The sequence below is a fragment of the Oreochromis niloticus genome, linkage group LG1, assembly GCF_001858045.2.
Source record: "Oreochromis niloticus isolate F11D_XX linkage group LG1, O_niloticus_UMD_NMBU, whole genome shotgun sequence".
Taxonomy (NCBI): domain Eukaryota; kingdom Metazoa; phylum Chordata; class Actinopteri; order Cichliformes; family Cichlidae; genus Oreochromis; species Oreochromis niloticus.
In genome coordinates this window covers 11,356,259-11,378,174 of record NC_031965.2, presented here as the reverse complement: position 1 = coordinate 11,378,174, position 21,916 = coordinate 11,356,259, and the positions used below count along the sequence as shown (strand labels likewise).

General features: G+C 39.2%; 1 protein-coding gene across 3 annotated transcripts in view; it reads left to right on the top strand.

Moving 5' to 3' along the window:
- trip4 (thyroid hormone receptor interactor 4) overlaps positions 1-21,916 on the top strand; it is a 79,070-nt gene that overhangs the window by 918 nt on the left and 56,236 nt on the right. For all 3 annotated transcript variants that reach the window (XM_019355001.2, XM_003450755.5, XM_019354959.2), the window contains exons 2-11: positions 488-669; positions 778-908; positions 1,716-1,934; positions 2,023-2,101; positions 2,196-2,301; positions 2,459-2,674; positions 2,780-2,909; positions 3,080-3,273; positions 3,379-3,503; positions 4,092-4,183. In XM_019355001.2, coding sequence (XP_019210546.1) covers positions 488-669; positions 778-908; positions 1,716-1,934; positions 2,023-2,101; positions 2,196-2,301; positions 2,459-2,674; positions 2,780-2,909; positions 3,080-3,273; positions 3,379-3,503; positions 4,092-4,183 — 1,474 coding nt within the window. The remainder of the gene's footprint in view (positions 1-487; positions 670-777; positions 909-1,715; positions 1,935-2,022; positions 2,102-2,195; positions 2,302-2,458; positions 2,675-2,779; positions 2,910-3,079; positions 3,274-3,378; positions 3,504-4,091; positions 4,184-21,916) is intronic.

The following is a 21,916-nucleotide window of genomic DNA, read 5'->3' as shown; positions in this document are numbered from 1 at the left end:
TCCTGATATATTAACATACTTCTAAAATTACTGAAAGACACACATATTTTAAAAGTAATTGATAATTAAATGACAGCGACCGTGGCTCAGGGGGTTGGGAAGCGTATCTGCTACTGGAAGGTCGCCGGTTCGATCCCCGGGCTCTCTGTCCTGGTCGTTGTGTCCTTGGGCAAGACACTTTACCCTACCGCCTACTGGTGTTGGCCAGAGGGGCCGATGGCGCGATATGGCAGCCTCGCCTCTGTCAGTCTGCCCCAGGGCGGCTGTGGCTACAACCGTAGCTTGCCTCCACCAGTGTGTGTGAATGTGAGAGTGAATGAATAATGGCATTGTAAAGCGCTTTGGGTGCCTTGAAAAGCACTATATGAAATCCAATCCATTATTATTATTATTATTAGTTCGTCGCTATTTCCGGTCTTTTAAAATGTTAGGCAATGAATTTGTATAGAAATATTATTAAATGAAGTCGTGCCGTTGTGTTTCCAAGATACATTCTATCAATCGAGAAAGCTGAAGAGATTGAGGAATATGTGGGAGACCTCCTGCAGGGCACAGATGGGAAAAAGGGCCAGTTCATTAATGAGCTCCTCAGCAGATGGAAGAAGACTCAAAGACAGGCAGCAGATACCACAGGTCTTTTCATTCTCAAAGAATCTGTTTCATCACCAGGTAAGAAACAAATTTCATTCAGATAGACTACATAAAAGAGGCTACAGTAAAAAACGCCTCAGTTGCTCTGAAACAACGTTGATGAAGGTAATTTTTTAAATATTTTAGATGCACAAGATATGACCCGAGATACCCAGAAGAAATCTAAACGCAAAGGACGCAACAAACAGGAGGTGATGACCGTGAGCCAAGCAGAACCTGTGCCAGAAGCTGTAAAAACCCCCATTGATCTGATGAGGGTGAGTACAAATAATGCCACACTTTTGTTGTCTTCTCACCTGCTTTATGGAGGTAATTTGTTATCAAATTGACAGAACTTATAAAATACCAGTCAGAAGTTTGGACATGCCTACTCATCAGTGATTTTCTTCTTTCTTTTCTTTTCTTTTTCTTTTTTTTTTTCTTTTTTAAATATTTTTTACATTGTAGAACAATGTGGCCATCAAACCTGTGAAGTAACTTAATATGGTAGTCAGATGGGATGGTGTGTCACTTCAGTGCATTCACAGCCTTTCACAATATCCATATCTAACAAAGACATAAAACTGCATTCATCAAAGCAACGGACAGATTTCCACTGGTGTAATATCCAGTTCATTAATGAGCAGACTTCTAAAATTACTTGTAACTCTGTTTCTTGTTGTTTAAAGTAGTGGATTTTGCTTTTGCTATTCAGTCATGAAGGGCTGAGTCACAGACATGCTTTTTATGTTTAATCATTTTTATCATATCTTTTTGTCAAAAGTATGGCCTCTTGATAGAATCTCGCTTATGGCATCCCAGGGGAATCTTAAAGTCCTGCTTTGAATAATTTAAAGTAAACTTTGTTTTCTCTTCATACATTCAGGTGATATTTCTTTGTTCTGATACAAAAAAGAATAAAAATAATAAAGAATCCATTTTTTTTTAAAAGCAGGGTCCAAACTTGTAACTGATATCAATATCATGTTTATTTGTACATTTCCTGTGCCATTTTTTTTATTGTTGTGTTCATTTGTTAAACAGACGTCTTCCTTTCCACTTCTCTTCATTCAATTGTTCTTCAGGCCCAGGAAAATGGTAATACATCATCATCAAAGAAGAAAACAAAGTTTGTCAGTCTCTACGCTAAAGAGGGTCAGGACAGGCTGGCTGTGTTACTCCCAGGTTGGCATGCTTGTGAATGCCTTGCCCAAAAGCACAAGCTTATTAACAACTGCATCACCTGTGGCCGTATTGTGTGCGAGCAAGAGGGCTCAGGACCCTGTTTCTTCTGTGGCAGCCTGGTACATATCACTTTCGGTCCTTAGATTGCGTTGTTGTTTTGGGGCTTTTTTGTTATTTTTCTTGTGCTAAAAGTGTTTTCTGATTAAGGTCTGCACAAAAGAAGAACAGGAGATCCTCCAACGAGACTCCAACAAAAGCCAGAAACTAAGAAAGAAGCTCATGGGCGGTGAGGGTCTTAAGTAGTCAGGACTTATGAAAAGAAACTCTTTGAAAAGATCAATTGGTTTGATACTGTGAGTTTGTTTTTATTTTGGTGACAGACTTCGGAGAAAGAGAATATTTCTCACACCAAGAGGCCACGATGAAGGCTGGGCTGGAGAAAGCAATTCAGCACAAAGACAAACTGCTGGAATATGACAGGAATAGGTATCATAAAACACACAGTTAAGAAAAGAGCTTTACAAGAATGGATAGGTTTACTGCTCTGTGTGCAGTGTTTACGCTTTAACAGGACATTTTGATTGCTGTAGAAGATAGTGATGAAAGTTGGTAATAACACTTCACTGCCTCCCTTTAACCCCAGTATCAGAAGAACACAGGTTCTGGATGACGAGTCTGATTACTTTGCCACTGAATCCAATCAGTGGTTGTCACCCAATGAGCGAGAGAAACTGAAGAAAAAGGAAGAGGAGCTGAGAGAGCTTCGCCATGCCTCTCGCAAAGACAGGAAGATCACACTTGACTTTGCTGGTAGACAAGTAATTGAAGAGGGAAACAACCTGAATGAGTATTACAACAAGTAAGATAATCTGACAGCACCTGAATCACAACAGCATTTCCAGATTTATATTATGTGGTTGTGTTAAACAGCCAGACTTTCTGAAATGTTTCCAATAATTTGCAGGTTGGATGAGACCCTCAAGGCAATGAGCAATGAATCAGTGTCTAAATCACCAATGTATTCTGAAAGAAAGGGTGGACGGCAGGGCCTCAGAGATCTGGTGAATCCCAACATAATGCAATCTGCACCAGAGGTAACTTGATCCATTCTGAACGTAGCATTTCTTCTTTAATAATTCTTCTTTAGTCATTTGTATTATTTTATAAATTAAATATCAGTCAAATCACTTAAGTTTGCTCCCATCACAAAACAGTGGGCATTCATACAGACTCTACTGATGTTTCTAATGAATGCTTATTTCAGTGGGTTGATGTTGGAGAGAGTGAAAGCCACAAGAAACCAATGGAGAAGGGAAAGAGTGCAATGGAGGACAAGGGAAGAGAAGAACGACACCGGTTGAGGCTCCAAGACAAAGAGCTGCAGGAGATGTCCGATGGCGGCTGGTGCCTCAGCATGCACCAACCGTGGGCCTCGCTACTGGTAAAGGGCATCAAGAGGTAAGGACTGTGCAGTGTGTGTTTGTTGTATATATGATAAACTTCTGTAGATACTCGGGTTTTGGCAAAGTGTTGTAATATGTGACATTTTATGTGTGTATGCAGGGTAGAAGGACGAACGTGGTATACATCACATCGTGGGCGACTTTGGATTGCAGCTGCAGCAAAGAAGCCCACCCCTCAAGAAATTGCAGAGGTGGAAGCCATGTACCGCCACATTTATAAAAAAGGTGCAGATGCCGTACAAAGGAATCAGTTTGTGAATACTAAAAATGTATTTCTGGTTTAAACAGATTTAAATATGGTGCTGCTAAGGAGAGAAAAAAAGCTGCCACAAAATATAATGCATGGGTAATGCTTTCCTTGGCTCAGGAAAAAATAATATAGAAATATTTATGTTAAAAATGCCCCCAGTAGCTTTGTGTGGGCCCTTTTAAAGGCTGTTGTAACAACATTAGCGCTAGGTTTTGTAATAGGCCCTTTGGATCTTATTGCAAAGCCGTGGCTTTCTCTGTGAAAGCTGTGAAAGGACATAGAGTGTCTTTAGGGCATATTTAATAAACTTTTTTATTGCACACAGTAAAGTATTTCTAGCAGAAAAGTATATTTGTTTAAATTTGCTAACAAGCACAACTTTCTTTTCATGGGCATAATAAAATGCTGTTAATAACATGTCATAATGGTATCATAATTTAGTGCTGATACAAGTAATATTAATGCTAAACTGGGCTCTATGTCATGGTGCTGTCATAAAGGGATACTGATTGCTTTTAATTCCACACATTGTTGATTCAGTGATCCTGGTCTTATCTCCACAGAGCCCATGTTTCCTAAAGACTATCCCACTGGCTGCTTATTGGGCTGCGTTAATGTGACTGACTGTCTATCTCAGCAGCAATTCAGAGAACAGGTAAGTGAAAGATGTACAACTTTTACAATCAAAAAAAACCCCCCCCAAAAAAGTGAAAATCTCAGGCTTGACTACTCTCAACATTTTCCTTAGGACCGATTGATATTATGGGTTCTGTTTGAAGTCAGTCATGGGTTCACAGAAACATGAAATTTCTGCAACTGGATTAAAGATGACAGCCTTCCTGTCATCATTTGTGCTTAGTTGTGATCTAAGGTAGTTGTACATTTGGAGTATAAATAAATTCACTTAAGAAAATGTCAAGAAATTCTGGGTTTGTACATGAAAAGGCCATATATAGGGTTCATGTATTTGTCCATGTGAGCCTTGGAGACAGTGTTAAAGTGACGCATCAAACACCTAACTTGTATTAAGTTAGAGACAGAGTTTTGTAATAAGTCTTTTCATTCAGAACTCTGTTCAGTAATAACTCAGTTCCAGTTATAGTAAAAAACAGTAGTAAAACATTGAGACCTCTCAGTGTGTTTGAAATGCCCAGTGGATAATTTTGAGTATGATCTCAAGCTCTAGTCCTTTCATGTCAGTACTGTTTAGTGACTGTGTAGTTGGCTGTTCTGCGTAATTGTGAGTAATTTGGTGCAGTGCCACTTTCTGTCAGCAGAGAGCAGACTCCACCCTTCACAACACCTCCCTGCCAGTTTACAGTGTGTCACACTAGGGGCAGTATCCACCACAGAAACCAAATACAAGCTCTCATTACACCAAAATACCTCCCACCAGAGTGGTGGTTTGTACATTTTACAGTGGTGCCAGTCTTTGTCTGTATTTCAGATATGTTCACAGGAAAAAGCGATTCCACTTGAAATGAAATCCCCCCCTTAGCTCACAGTGTTAGAGTGACTGTGAACATGTGATGTAGCAAAGAGTGCTGCTGCTCCATTAGTGCCATGGTCACTGTTGCCTTGTAGGACTAATAAACTGTTTACTTGAGCTTTTGCACCTAAATCAGTTGAATTAATTGCAGTGTTACCAGATATAAGCTGGAGAATGCACCCTACTTTCCATTATAGCATTATGTGGAAACAGAGTGGCTCTCCCCATTTGCTGTGAATGGAACACATTTAAACTTAATTGCATTGCCATCTTCATTTTGGCTGTTTTGCCCCTGGCTTTGCAAGACACTGCTCGTCTCAAATCATTCTTTTACACACTATTAAATGTGTGTATTATATGTTATTATAACACTTCGCCAAGAAACGCTGTGTTTTTTCCTTTACATTTTCATCTTTAGGTACATGCCTTATTTGATTACATTAGTTACTTTTTATTCTGTACTCTACACCTCTACCTGGCATACTCCATAGATATCGTAACACATGGAAACACTCGCATCCATGTAGAACAGTCTTGTTAAACTATTTAAGTGGGGGAATTCGTCAAATTCTACACATTGCATAAACATGCTCTCACCCTGCAAAGCTGGAAAACCTCTTGCACATGTGCATACATGATCTTCTGCCATCTTTAGTGATAAACAAAAGCAGATCACATTTGGAAACTGCACAGTCTTAAAAAAACACGCATACACACAGAAAAGGCAATAATCTGCTTGTGGGTTGCTGTATTTCTGCACATCTCTGCATACACACACAGTATCTCCCTGCATAAAGGCTGTTGTTGTTGTTTTTTTTTTTTCTGAGAAGCTGTGTTTTTGGTTGAAAGAAAAAAATAGCCTTAAAAATGTGTCCTGTTTCATGGTTGCATTCTGACTGCTGGGACCTGTAAATCTAAGGGCTTTCCCCTTTTGTACTCTGTCCTCATTCTCTCCTCCACCACTCATTCCACCCAGGGCTGTAAAATCATGTTTGCAGGCAGTGTGGCTGCCCTTTCATCCTGTGAAAGGGTGTGTGTGTATGTGTGTGTGTGTGTGTGACCACTTGCACAGAGCAGCCATAAATAACACCCCCACCTCACACAAGGCCCCTCAGAAAAAAAGAAAGCAAGACACATGTAGAAAAAAAGTGAACCAACTAGAAAAGAATAACAGCACCAAATGCCTAATGATGGTGCTGAACTGTTAGCTACTGCCCATTGGCGTCGACATTTTGGAAAAAAGGAAAAGCCATTAATGGTTTAGCATTTGAATCTTGATTCCTTTTGTGTAAGTAGAAGAGGGCATGTTGTGCTAGTGTATAGTAGCACATAGCTGCACTGCTGGGTTGGGAGAGTGGGTGAGGTGTAGGATTTACTGTCCTGTGCTGGCAGCTGTGGGTGGTTAAAAGGGGGGTGGTGAAGGACAGACAGCCATTATTCTTCAGGCTCTTCTAAATCTGTCTCTTCATGATGTATGAAATATTCAGGGAAAGTGGAATGTGGGAAGATCAGGAGAGCATGAGAGAAACACTACTGATTCACAGAAATGGAAAAAAATGTTTTTAACGCTTAAATGTCACTGATCAGCGATTCGGTGTCATTGCACTCGTTCCTCTGTTGGGGCGCTATTGCACAACACCAAAAACCTGAAACCCTGCTGACAGACAGTGTAGAAAGACCACCTCAGGCAGAGCAGGATTTCCATCTGCTTGACTTGGACCAATTCTTTCCCTCATTAGAAACTGACTGGTGTATTGATCCATTCTCCCTGTAATCTCTCACTCCTCCCAGCTTCCCATCCCCCCCCCTTAGTACTGATAATTGGCCAGCCATTATGATCTGTATTCTGTCTCTCCACTCCTACCCCCCAGTGCTCACTCAGCAATGGGTGGAGATGTATGCCTGACCTGCCTGCTGCAGAGGGGGGTTGGGATAGAGATGGGTATGTTACAGATTGAAAATGGGAATGTTTTTGCAGCAAAAGGCTAAGTGAGATAATTAAGCATCAACAGAGAGGTTCAGCCAATCTGAGCAGCTTTATAGGTGGTAAAAATGTTACAGATTCTTTATGTTGAGTAAAACTGCTTTAAGTCAAAAAGAATTTCTCTCTCTATTTTTTTTTTATTTGTTTTGGTTTTTTTGTTTTTTTACATAAATTAACACATCCACATATGTGTTCTCTATCTCCACGAAAGCTTCTAGTACAGACAAAGGCACATCAGACCCCGTGCAGAGCTTGAATCACACATCTACTTACTCCTGCAGTGAAAAAACTGATTGGATCAATCCACACTCTCATTTAAGGTCTGATTTGTTACCCTGTTTCAAAGACCAGATCACCAGCTGCAGAGATACATGTCTTAGTGAATACAAAAAAAAGGTCTTCATTCATATGATATGACTAAGAGGACAAGTCAAAGTGGGCAATGTGTTTGTACATGCATTATCTGAACAAAGAGCCCTACACATTTCCTAATGATAAAATATTAACATAGTAATCTGTAAGTTGCATCATTTTGACCTCAGAACTGTTGACGGCTGGCATGCAACACATTTCCCAGCTCACGTACATATCAGTTAGATGCATATTTGTGACGTGACTCGAAACCAACTGCTGAAGACTCAGTTTTTGTTTTGTTTTTTCTTTTGTCATTAATTCCACTTTCAGAGCAAAGAAATTTACCTTTATTTCACGAATGGTAATGATATATTTTTTTTTTTTGTTAGACAAGAACACGCCTTTATGTGTCACAACAGGAATAACACAAGTTGAAATAATCAGGATGGTGGTTGAATTTCAGTTAGCTTCACTTTTGGGGTATTGATCTTGAGCATGCTCACTGTCACACTTTCATTACTAGAACAAAGCAAATATTAATGTTAGAAGTTATGATACTTTGCCAACATACTGAGTCAAAACTTACATTTGGGTTTTAAAAGGAAATACAAGCACTGAAGTGAGTGCTAATTCAGGTGAAACTCTTATTTACAGCATAACAAGTAAATATAAGAAGATTTTATATCAAAAGCAAGAATATAAAATGGTTTTCTTATGGTGTTCATCTGCTGCATGGATAGATATATATGTTATAGTATCATCAGCATATATGTTTAGTTGACAACAGTGGCATATGCATATATTTATTGTTTGCATCTGAACACTAGTGAGAAAGTCAAAGGGACATTAAACCGCAATAATTAACAGTAATAAAAAAGCACATACAAAATGAAGTAAGTCTGGAATAACCCTCTCAGCATGACACATATGACACAAAAAAACCAAATCTAAAGTCAGAACGTGGTGTGAGCACTTTTTGACTAGCAGGTTCTTCCCAGCATCTCAGTTCTCCTGAGGATTTAGGCTGCCTCAGTGCCGTTGGCTTCTTCATGTAATCCCAGACTGACTCAGTGTTGATGAGATCAGGGCTCTGTGGGAACCATACCATCTGTTGCAGGACTCTTCGGTCTTCTTGTCACTGATAATTCTTTATGACCCTCGCTGTGGTATGTTTGGGGTATTTGTCCTGCTGCAGACCTGCTGAGTTTAAGACGATCAGGTGTCTCTCTGAATATACTGCAGTACATCTTTTTCCCCCTTTTATTGAACATGGGTTGCTGAGTCAGATGCTTCACAGTTCAGATTTTACTGATCGCAGACTCATACTGCCGAAAAAGCTGAGCGTTGTTCTATGTCTGCCTTTCCTGCTACCTTAATCTCATCTAATCGAATCTGCTGTGCATTGGTCAGTTAATAAAACGAGGCTTTAAGTTGTTCTTTCAATGTAGCTTCAAGCCTATTTTTGTGGAATTGTGTATGTAATCTTATTCTAGCTCAGTATATATATTATATATGCTGCAGCTCGGTACATCTGTGCACACTAGCACATGTGAGATAACTGAAACCATGCTTATACCACATCACACAGCTGCAAGGCTACAGCCACTTATCTGTTAAAAGAATTGCTGGTTCCTGTGGAATTCCATTTGTGTAAGCTCTGCCTCTGACCTCCAGAGTGGAGCTCCTGTGCTTGTTAGGCCTGCTGGAAGCTCAAACTGATGCCTGCGTTTCCTTGTGTGGTAATGTGATATTTATATGCTGAAAGCCTTCCTGCCAGCATGCCACACACGCACATACACTCACACTCACAGGATATATTGGATGCATTCCAAAGGAAGGGAAGTCAGGCAATGCTGTTTTTTTTTTTCATGCCCCTTTTTCTCTGTAACATTGTGTGAATCCTTAGCATTGGTTGCTTCCCTCTCTTCCTCCTCCCCTCCCCCTGCATTATTCCATCCATATTTTTCCCTCTCTAACAGTATGTTTTACAGGTCAGTGCGGTAAAGTTGTGTGTGGGTGCAGAGAATTCAGTTTACGCTCAGTAAATAGACATGCAAGCTCATACTCAATCATGCATCTTCGGGTCTTGCTTTCTCTCCCTGCCTCTTTCTGTACAACCTCAGTCACACACTAACACGCTGACATTCCTCCCCTTCCTCCCTGTTCCTTGCTGGGCAGTTTGCCATGGCAGAGAGGTCAGACATCATGTGATTCTGCAGTGGTGTGTAGAATGCATTCAGCTCTGGGTCCCCAGGCACTGGATGACAACCAACCAAACCTCAGTCACAGGTTTTCCACAGCATGAAAAATACATAGAACCATCTGCCAGACTCGAAATGGCCTGATACACCGTTTAGAATTTCACTGCAGTCCACAGACCACTTCATTAAATGTCACACAGTTTCTACTGTTGGGGAAACTGCCTGTTAATACCCATTTATTATCTCTGCTTCTTCTCTATTTTGTTCTGCTCATTTAATAGGACTTGTTCCTCTCTCAGTATGCTGATCACAGGAACTCGGAACAATGATAAAGCCAATGCAAGGAATATTTCACGCAGCTCCCTTTTGATGGTTTGAAAGACAGCACCGTTGATGAAAATAAGTCAGAATCAAAGAGAGTAACTGAATATCAACTTACTTGAAGTGTTGAATGCAAAACAGGTTCAAATCCCTCTTTTCTCTTTAAAAATGGTGTGATGTGTTTTTGCTCTTTTAAGTCAGAGCTTTTCAACATATTTCTAATCCACAGCAGTCTTTTCCCTTTTTTGAAGAGATAAAATATCAGTGAAGTCCTAGTCACTTCTAAACTGTAGTCTCCTGGAATATAAAGGGTGAGGGTGTACTTAATATTACATGGTGTCTAATATTGACTGTAACAGAAAATATGATTGTTATAAAATATGCTAAGAAGAAAAATCAGCAAAAGGGGAAGAAATGTTTCCGTTTTCACCCTGACAGGATTCATCTCTAGTTTTTAGTTTTTAGTCGTTCTGACACATTCCACGTAAATTCCATTAGTAAGTATATGGCAAATGACAAACTTTTGTCATTTTGCCTCTGTATACCATCACAGTGGATTTAAATCAGTCAACGTGTGATTGAAGTGCAGACACTGAGCTTTAATTCAAGCATTTAACAAAAATATTACAATAATTGTTTAGGAATTACTGCCACTTTTATACATTTCCCCCATTTTAACATGCGCAACAATAGTTGGTCAATTTAACATAACATTAAATAAAAGGATTGTTTTTAATATTTCAATGAAAATCCTCTGTGACCAGTTTTGTCCTCAGTAACTGAAAAGAAAGCTCTGTTGGTTTGAGATCAGGTCCCTGATTTGGCCATTGAAAAATGTCCTAATTTTTGGCTTTGTGAAACTCTTGGTTTGCTTTTGCAGTTTGCTTTGTGTCACTATCTGTTTGCTCTGTGAAGCTCAGTTAGATCAGTCTTGAAGCATCTGGCTGAATCTGAGCAGAGAGCATAGGCCTTTACACTTCACAGTTCATCCTGCTGCTTCTATCACCAGTCACATCATCGATAAACACTTGTGACTCGGTTCCACCAGCAGTCACATATGCACATGCCCTTACATCGGTTCCGCCATGTTTGACAGATGATGTGTATATTTTGTATCATAAGCTGTTTCTTTCCTTCATGTTTTTCCTTCTGATCATACTGTCACAGGCTTGGTTTCTTCTGTACAAAGAACGTTTTTTTCTGGCAGTCTAATCTCACCTTCTTGTTCTTGAGTGCAGTTGGTGGTTTGGACCTTGTTGTAAACCCTTGGTATTTCCATTCATCGTGGTGTCTCTTGATTTAACAATGATACGCTTACTAATTTGAGTGTTCTTGACTTCATTAGATGCTGTGAAGTTATTTTTCTTAACCATGGAAATATTTCTGCCATTATATACCTTTAGTTGTTTTCAGTGGTCTTTCTGACACTTGGAGTCAACTCCAGTTTCTCTATTTACTTACCGTATTTTTCGGATTGTAAAGCGCACCAGATTATAAGGCGCACTGTCGATGAACGGGTCTGTTTTCATACGTAAGGCGTACCAGATTATAAGGCACATTAAGCGACACAAAACAGTCAGATAAGTCAAACTTTACTCAACTCATTCTTCTTGCTTCCTCCACTTCCATACCATTGATTCATTAATGTTTAATTCTCTCGTAGCTGCTCTATTCCCATGTTGTTGCAGTATTTTAATGACTAACCTGGTATTGTGGATGGATTATCTGAGTTGTTCTCCTGACTGAAGTTTGGTCCGTTTACAGCATCCTGCCATGCGATTGTATTTGTCCCTAACCATCGGGAACCCTCACGTTAACTTTTATCAAGTGGAAAAAAGTTAGCATTCATCCCGAAAAAAGTCACTGCTGTTTAGTTTTCTGTCTTCATTTATGTTGGAAGTGATAGCAGAGCGGTACGTTTTAATTTTTTCAGAAATCTCTCAGTCTAACATGCTATGCCATTTTTAGGTGGAAACTAGCGAGCTGACTTCCTGCTAACTTCTAACTCCGTTAAATGTAATAAATTCTGTTTTCATGGATGCCTGGATGTTAAACTTAATTGTTACACCTGGTAAAGCAGCAACACTGATCATTTTATTAAAGATGAAAGAATTCAGACAGTTTTTAACTCTCAGTGATGCCGCAGTGTTGACTTTGAGACCTGAAGCGGACGGAGTTTTGGACCCAGATTTCTCTGCGAGGCTCCTGACTACGGTAGCCGTAATGCTCTGACAATCCATCAAAACATGACAGATTTTTGAGCGCCGTGTACCACATAAAATCGGTTCGAGGTCAGGTAGCACAACCAGAATTCATACATAAGGCGCACTGGATTATAAGGCGCACTGTCGATTTTTGAGAAAATTAAAGGATTTTAAGCCTTAAAGTCTGAAAAATACCGTAATTTTTGTTGGAAGAATGAGGGAAGAGTCACAAGTTCCAGTGTCACAGCCTGTCAAGTGTCCATTTACCTTTGAGACTCTTTGAGTGTAACAAGGTTCTAGGTCAGATTCAGTCACTTGACAGAAATCTGTTGTTTAAAAGATAAAATAACGGTTGCTGTTTTTGACAAGTTGTATTTGCAAGTCACTCATTTTGGCTCTGCAAACAGTTTTGAAATCTCAGCTGGAACAGAAACACCATTTTTGTTTTTACTTTATGAAGCAGTGTTCTGGCTCTCAGTTTGTACTCTCATTGATAATGGCACCAACTGTGTTAAACAATGTTTGCATAAAACAAGACCTCGGTGGATGTTGATGTTGTGATCTGTTATTACCATTGCCACAGGCAAACTTTACCCCCCATAATAAGCTTTAATGAAGCATAGAATCAATATGTTTGACATTTATCTCCCATCTCCACATCTGGTGTTTGTTGTTGATGCCCCAAAATCGCTCCTCATGAGGCCCGTGTCTGTGCCAATTTTCTGTTTTGGAATGGGAAAATGAATGAAGGTTGTGTGTTGTAGTCAGTAAGTACTTGTGCAAAGTCAGTGGGCGACCATGTTTCCCTGCTACGATATTATCAGGAATCGGAAGAGCTCTCAGTTTAATCATTATTCTTTATGCCTGTTCACATCCAAATGTGAGAACAGGCATTACTTCTCTCATTATGTCTAGCTGAGTTTGAGTGTTTTTGCCAACATTCCCCAGGCATGTCTATGCAATTCCTTCATGTCACACATGCCTGTGTGTGTGTTCACTTGAGAAAAGATCTTTATCCAGCCCAGCCCAGCGTCAGTATTAACACAAGTATCTCTTCTCAAGAGAGAACCAGAGAGACAGAGAGCGTGAGACTCTCTGTTGCTGCGGGGTCACTGATTACAAACTCAATTGTACTCCACTGGGCGATACGTCTGTTCAGCAACTTCCTGGTAGTGTCGAGATAAATGGAAAGTAGGGGTGGGCATTTGTTTATTGTAAATAACAAATCAGTACTTACCCAGAGTTAATTTACAATGGCTTTCTCTGTCTGTTAAAACTGTCCCTTAAGTGTGCATATGATATTCATCGCATGAAGAAGGGATGGTCTCATTTCAGTCGATCCAATCTCTGCCGTTTGCCATTTGGCTTCTTAGTTCAGCCATCTTTACAAAGTGCAGTCACAGAACAGATAACATCTTTGCCACATGCCTGTTACACAGCGGGCTATTTTCAGAGTTGGACTTGCTCCCATCTTGATGGAAATTGATTCTGTATCGGTCTGTACTGTTATGTTGGGTAACCACATCTAGGTTTTCTCAATGTGTCATCCGGAGTATTCATCAGAATGCCTGTGACAGCTCATCTTTGGTGTATTTGTCTTTGGTGTGTTAATCTCACTCAATCAACATTTTAATTCCACAACACAGGAACTGTGCTTTTGATATGAGGTGCTGTCGGTTTAAATGGCAGGAGGAGCGGGGTGATTATTTCCAATGAGGCTCCAGTGATATGTGCTGTGGGAGGCAGGGAGTTGATTGCCTGCCCCATATGCACCACTAGGTACTCGTGTGTGATCAAGTAGAATTTACGTCAAACGTGACACGCCTTCGTGCTCAACTCATCGGCTTTCGGTTTTAAAGCCGACATGATAAAAATACAGAATTTTCCTCATAATTCAACCGTAGTAGCCACAGACACTATCTTATTTTAGAAGTTTTTTTTAATAGAAAAAAGGCATTTCACTTGTTACTAAACCTATTATGCAGATAAAATGTGCATGGATATTTCAGTTTTGCAGTGAAGCTTTCAAACTCAATTAAAGATTGGTTGGTTTCACTTAAAGCGGCCTGGGTGTTATTGCAGTCGCTGTTGCAGAGGCCCAGGTTGTGCTAAACTGGACACTTCTGTTAGTATTATTTTTTGTGTTTAAACAAGTTACTATAGCTAAGCATTGCATTAGGGGTGTAGGAAGGTGAAGATGAAACCATTGATAGAAAGTGTGAGTTTACTGATTCATGCAGTTTCTAATGGAGGCATGAAAACAGAAAAAAAAGGCTTTAAAAAGTAGGCCCAGTGTCGTGTTGTTTTATGTTTTTCTTGGTGAAAGAACTGAACAAATGAGTTGTATAGTAGATAGATTTTTCTTAATATTTAAAAAAAAGAACAATCAACGCTGGTGTCATATTAATATAACAAATTTCCCACATGTTGGACTAATAAAGGTTATCTTATGTTATATATCTAATTAGATGGTCTAGCATAGGAAATGCAATCGTGTGTTTACAGCTGACCAGATTTTACCTGACAGCATCTTCAAATATCTCTCTGCTTATTATCCTTATTCATAATAAAACATAGTGAGTTTGAACACTTCCTTCAAATCTTGTTTTATGTCTTAGTCATCAAGTGATTAATGAGTCATAGAAGTATGTTTGTGCTCGACAGTGTTACTGTTGGAATTACAGAGTGCAGCGAGCATGGCAGTCAGACGTTTGTTTCTTTAAAGGTAGTAACGAAAAACATAAATCTTTTTATGGCCAATCCAGAGGTCTACCTTGTGAGAAAATAATTATTTTCTGACACATGTACATTTAAAGAATGGTAAGTTACATGTAAACAGTTTCCTTGACTGGAGAGGTTTTATCACTCGTGTTTTTAGAATTTGGCCAAAGGCCTTCATAGATTGATCTCCTGTTTCTGTGTTTTAGCTTACATCACGAAATAAATGTATTCTGCAGTACAATGGAAATCCAATATTCAGGAATTTGCAGTGTTACTCCACCGCCAGCCGGGACTGTTTCATTCTGCTGCCTTTTCCTATATTTAGTGATGCTTCTTGGCGCATCCACTCCACAAGCCCTTCTGCCATTGCTCAAGAAGCAAATATGACATGATTTGCTGTTGTTGGCAAACTGTGTGAAGTATTGATTTACATGTCAGATCATCCTTGGAATGTAACAGTTTTTGTGGTCATTGATGCAAGAATATGACTCAACATAATTACATTTTAATAGTGATGTTTTAAACAACACATGGTCTGTGCGGAGGCATGTTATCACCATGAGGAAAGAATCTTTTCTTCCATTTGAAAGATGACCTTTTTCTAAGAGCTGTTTTGTCAAACTGTTTGAGTCTAGATGTAATAATATTGGAATTTCCTAAAAGCTAAAAGGTTTGTGTCTGCTGTTCAAATAAAGATGCAGTTTTAATATTTAACAGAAAGTTGGATAATGCACAAGACAGAAAATTATCGTCCGGATTTGTACTCAAATGTTTACTGTGTCTGGGAAAACATAGTTTTATCTAATATGTTTGAAGTTTAATCCATCATACATAAGTGATCTAAGAAGCTGGCATTTGTATAGAACATTGTGTAGTTGCAAAGCCAAGTACTGACAAGGTCCTGTTGAGACTACAGAGAAAAGTTATGGCTCTTTGTTGATTTTCTGTTGTTTTTTATACATTATCTCTGCCAGCCAAAATTGGTATCAGTTAGGCTATATCAACAGCAGGGCTGGGAAGTAACAAAGTACAAATACTTCGTTTCTGTACTTAAATAGAGCTTTCAGGTGTCTGTACTTTACTTTTGTATTTATTTTTCTGACAACACTTTTGTTTTGCTGTGTAGATTTTCACATAAATACCTTTCTGTTCCTTACATTTTCAAAACAGGCTCATTACGTTTGGCTTAAGACATTTGAGGGGAGTTGTTGTTTCACATCACTGCACGCTTTTAAACATCAAACCGATTTGAGCCTGAACAATAACACAGGAAAGGCAATCCTAACGGTGTATCAATCAATCGCATGCAAAGAGATGAAAGAAGCAAAACCTTGTAAGTTATGCATAATTTATATCGCCGTAGTTACAGGTTAAAGTGGGCTGATGTTTTGTTTTGTTTTGTGTAGATGTCCATAAGCCATGGTACCGGTACTTCAGCATCTAGCTAGCCCTATGGAAAAGGAGTGAGAATAAAAGGAGTAAAGTTTATAAAGTTTAAGTGACAGATAATTTCAACATTGTAACATTTCTATCAGCTCAACAAATATTAGCAAACGTACAAACTTTTTCAGTGCAGTCTGTCACACACTGTGTCTGTTAGCTAAAAGTGCCGGTGTATTTCTCAGGGAGTGAAAGGAATGAAGACTGATTTCTCTCAGAGATGTAAGAAAGACAGGACGGGGGACAGGGAATAGAAAAGAGCTTATATTTAAAGATATTCAATTCAATTCGATTTTATTTATATAGCGCCAAATCACAACAACAGTCGCCTCAATGCACATTATATTGTAAGGTAGACCCTACAATAATGCATACAGAAAAAAACCCCAACAATCATATGAACCCCTGTGAGCAAGCACTTTGGCAACAGTGGGAAGGAAAAACTCCCTCTTAACAGGAAGAAACCTCCAGCAGAACCAGGCTCAGGGAGGGGCGGGGCCATCTGCTGCGACCAGATATTGATTGCTCAGTAGCATTTGATAAACTTGATATTTAAAGATTAATGTAAAGTCCTCGGGGGTTTTTTGTAACCAGATGTTGGCTTTGTATATGATGTGAAGTTGTGATTTTTCATATTGTGAAATGTCCTGCAAAACAAATTAAGGTATACTTACTTACTTTGTGCTATTTAAATTGGATTTTTCTCAACACAAAACCCCTTGAAACAATAGTTGTTGTGATTTGGTGCTACATAAATACAATTGAATTGAATTGAAATAGAGATTGCATGAAAATACTCTGCAGTGTAGTGCAGGATAAACAGGTTAGCTTGTTGTACTCTGATGGATTTGAAGTGAGAACAGTGTGTTGGTCTCGTCAGAGTGTCTGATGTTTCATGGCCAGAGTTGGGTTACATAAAGTGTAGCAGAGATGAATTTCCATTTTAGCTAAAGATGCTTAGATTCAGTGACTGAATTCTAACTTCACACTAACTATACTGTCGAGTATGAAACCAGTAAACAGTATACTGGATGGATGGAAATCAGCCAAGACAACTCACAAAACATCTGTTTACATGTGGTTGAAGTTAGATGCGTAAATCCATAAAGAGCAGCAGCAGCAGATCACATGAAAAAAGAACACTTGAATTGCCATCAGGATATAGTTTCAAGAAGGACTGTAGGTGATAACTGTCACTGTATTATTGTCAGCTGCTTATGTGCAATGCGGAAAAACGTATAGCAACTAAAGAAATAATAAATTCCCAATTGCCTAATCTTTTTTTGTTTGTTTTTTCAATTAGAGCCAAAGGATAATTCAACAATGCAAAGAAATGTAAAGTATTCATTCCGTCTCTTAGTTGTATTTAACCACTCAAAAAATTTGGATTACTTGGAAACGGCTGTAGAGATATAAATTGAAAAGGGGCTCCTATTCAGCACCCTTGTACCCTCCTTTAGAACATATCAGTCGGATCACCTTATCTATTGTACGGTATAGTACTAACCCATGGGCTTAGAGAAACCTAAAACATGCCTTTGATAAGAATCGAGGGTTCTTTTTGTGCTCCTTTCTCAAACCATGCTTACTGCCAGCTTTGAAGGAAGGAGGGAAGACAGTTGTTTCCCACAGAGGCTGAGTGAACACAGATGGCAGGGCTGCACCCCGACGTCAGAATATCAAAGCAAATATTCACCTTAAGAGACAGACGTGTTCATAAACTCCCCAGTTCTTCTCAATTTCCACATTATGAAATCAAATGCCCACTGTGAAGTGGTTTGTTACCTTACTTAAAATACAAGCATTTTTGCTGACAGCACCTGTGTAAAGGAGAGGTGGATTTGTGGCACTGATAAAAGGAGATTGTGGTGGAAAATAAGAAGTTTTAATGCCTTAGATTCCCCGGAATTTTTCTTTGAAGTCGAGGGTTGAAGGCAGACATAGTAATTGTCTCCAGGGGTTCGTGTGTGCGTGCGTGCGTGTGCGTTTTAATGGAAACCACCAAGTAGAAGCGCTTGCCATGAGGTTGTCTGATAATTATAACATCCACTTTTTCCATGTTTGGTACTTGAAGCTTCTTAACTGCTCTATTAAATGCATTGTTTTGTATCTCCTCGCAGTTTAAATGTAATGAAAATGGTACTATATTTTTCACTGCACATTTGAAATAACTCTATTTTTCAGTATTGCCAGAGTCCAGCAGTCATCAAACAGAAGCTTGACTGTGAGTAAAAGAGAGGAGCCTTTTCCTTGGAAAGTTCCAGCAGTTTGTGTTTTTGAGTCTAAAAGGCTTTGACTGTTGTGAGACAGTCTTGTTTTCTTCTTGCCCGAGGGCCACCGCAGGAGGTGAAGTCATAAACATGGCTGGGAAAGTGGAACTGGGCTAAGTGAGGAAGTCTGTGTGAATCTCACTGCAAAAACACATGACTTCACTACACCTGTCAGCACTGGTACTGGCTGAAAAGCCTAATGTGCGGCTTGCCCTTTACCAACATTTCTTTTGCAGAGCTGAAGTGTTTGCTTATGAGTCACAATGGTAGAAAATTGATAAATACCTTTTGCTCCTTAGTCCTTATGGGAAATTTCAATAACTCAGTACTGGGCTGGTGACACCTTGAAGTTATTTGCATGAAAATAAAAAATGAATCGTCCGTTACTGACAGGCTGAGTTGATTCTTGAATCAAAACCACAAAACCACACAGTTAATATAGTAAACCTTGCATAGACTTTTGGGTAGAATTGAGATATAGCCCATTTTGCCTCTTACTTCCCCAGTTACAATCTAGATGCAGTTTAATTCACTCTCAGAGCGCTCGAGTTAGGCTTTGTCGGGGTTTACTATGCATTTTCTGTCCAGTGATGACAAAAATATGTTGGCTGCCCCAGGTTTAATGGAATTTCACATTAACGCTGATGGTTTGATTAGATTTGAAAATGAATTTTAACTTAATTTATGGTAAACTGCAAACTTATGTTTGACCCTGCATATCTAGTGAAACCGGAAGTATTTTTTTAGGGAATTTTTTTTTGAGTTGAACACAGATTGACACGAGGGCAGTAATTGGAAAATCGTGGCCTTGGTGCCGAGCTTCTAATAATGAGACATGTCTCTTGCGTTGAGGATATTAATAATGTAAAAAAATTCAGGAGCCAGTGTTGGACACTCCTGGATAATTAATGTTCACTCTCCAACTTGACACCAGTTGATTCTGTAGGTGAAGGAGTATGCTAAATTTTTAATCATCACCATGCAACTCTGTGCCTAAGCTCCACTGAAAGAGACTAAATGAGTTGCAGTAGCTGTCTGGTATCGGTTTGGGTTATGAGCAAGTATGATCTTAATCCTGTGTTTTGCACAAGCTGAGCGCTTCTAGTTTTAGTCTTGACAAAGGTTTGGGAATTATTGTTCTGTAAGCAAAGGTAAAAACGTTGATCGTTATAAGGCGTCAGTTCATAGATTAACTTGCAAGCTGTTTATTCAGTTGATCACATTATTTCATCTTAAAAGAACTTTTACATGGTTTTAACATAGCTGAAAGGAGTTGCTGCTGATACACGTTAAGTAGTTGAAAGCTGGGAATATTTGTCATTGGTAAATGTTTGGGTTTTTTTTATTAATTAATTAATGACAGTTATTGGTTTATCAGAATAGTTGCTGACAGCCAACTGAGATTTATTGGAAAAAAAGGTGGCTGAGAGTCTAAAAGACAACTGAAATGTATGATGCCTGTGAAGAGGCCACAGGCTACACTTACATGTACTGTGCAATTTGGCCGCTAGCCAAACTCTGGTAGGGCTGTTTACATGTACCCTTGATACCGTGCAGCTGAGTGACTTTGTTACCATGAATAAACCAGTTAACACAATATTCCTATCCACCTGAGCTGTTCAGCCCACAAATGGTTGACCTGCATTCTAATGTCTATTGATGTAGCCACTAAATAAAAAGTCAGCTTTTTAATGCTAGTAACATCTGTTATTACATTTGATGCATTAAGACATTTGCATAAGTGAATATCAGAATTGATGTACAGGAAGGAAGAGCTGTAAATGCAAAACGCTTAGTGTGTGAACTGTAGTTCTCATTGTGAAGGCTCCATTGATACATTTTGATATTTATAAGGAACATTTAAGACATATGCACTTATTGCTGTTTTTCACTTTCAAACAGAAAAGCTGTTTGTACTCGCTGTTTCATTCATTCCAGTCAACACCTCTTTGTTACTCTTTCATCATTTTAAGTTTCTCTTAATGAAACTCAACACTTCCTGCAGATGTTTAACAGTAAATGTGATGTGAAAATATTTTTTTCTCCTCAACTGCTGGAAGGCTTTTAATGTCAAACAGATGAAGGCACGACTTTGAATTAACAGCAAACGACAGATGGTGGCAAATCAGAAAACATGGAGGATCCCTGCTAAACTACTGGAATTGTTTTTCGTAAATATTAAAATCGTCTCCGTCTTTGATGGCAGTCGCAGCTTAACGCCTCATTGTTGGTGGTTTACTTCAACAGTGATGTAGATCTTTGCTGAAACTGCTGTTGGGTGACTTTTTAGTTTGATGTTCTAGCATTTTTTGTGAAGCGCTTTGTGGTATTTGTCTTAGAAGGTGCTGTGGAAATAAAATTTTACTAGACTGACATTTTCTGAAGTTGCCTTTGTCTAGGAGACGGTTCGTGTCCGCTACATTCTCACTGGTAGAAATTCTCGGTTTAGTTTGGGTAAGGATGCTGCCTAAATAGTGTGCAGGAGGCAAGACACATAACTTGTTCACTGTGAATTGATAAGACCATTACATCTGCACTGTGGAGGTGGTGGATAAGGAACATGAAATGCCAATGTCCATCCACCTCCACTGAGTAATATCTAGAGAACTTCAGGGCTGAAATGCATTTATTGAAAAAAGTTGTTTTCTATCCAAAATTATTCCACCAAACAATTTTGGTGCAGTTATGAAAACAGTGAATGTAAAGACTGATTGATTCATGTAGTTTATCCTATGGCCTGGTAGAACCTTGGACATGAAACACTACATGTACTACATGTTTATGCCATGGAGCTGTCCGAGAAGCTAGATTACAAACCACAACTATCTATCAGCATCTCCACAGGAAAAAAGAAAAGGAGAATAAGAACAAAAAAGGCCACTTAAGCTACATTTGGGCTTTGTTTTTGCCTCACTTCTAGTAGGAAGTAGCAGTTCACCTATTCCATCCTGTTTCTTCTGTTTTTCCAATTCAAGGTCAAAAACAAGGAAATAAGCTTTCCAAAAGCTATGTCATTTCTTCCTTGTGGCTCCTGGTATTTTTTTTGGGGGGGGGGGGGTTGTGGTCCATCGCATGCATCAGTCAATCAAATGTAACTGAAGGAGACTGTAAGGTGGCAATTTTCTTTTCCTGCAGAGATGCTGATGGATTCCCAATTGCCCTTCGAAAACAAATTTACTTGTAGTTTTGGTGTGATGCACATGTGAGAACTTTTTCATTTTTAACGTAGTTGGATGCGCTTGTGAAAAGAAAGACTTAAACCCCAGTTCTATCGAGGTTAACTTAAACTTTAATGTTGCATAAACTAGCGCTGATCGGCCCTGCGAACGACCGCTGCACCTGGCTCAAACAGTCTCTGCTGCACAGATTCCTCATTTATAAAGTGATCTATGAACCCTAACATT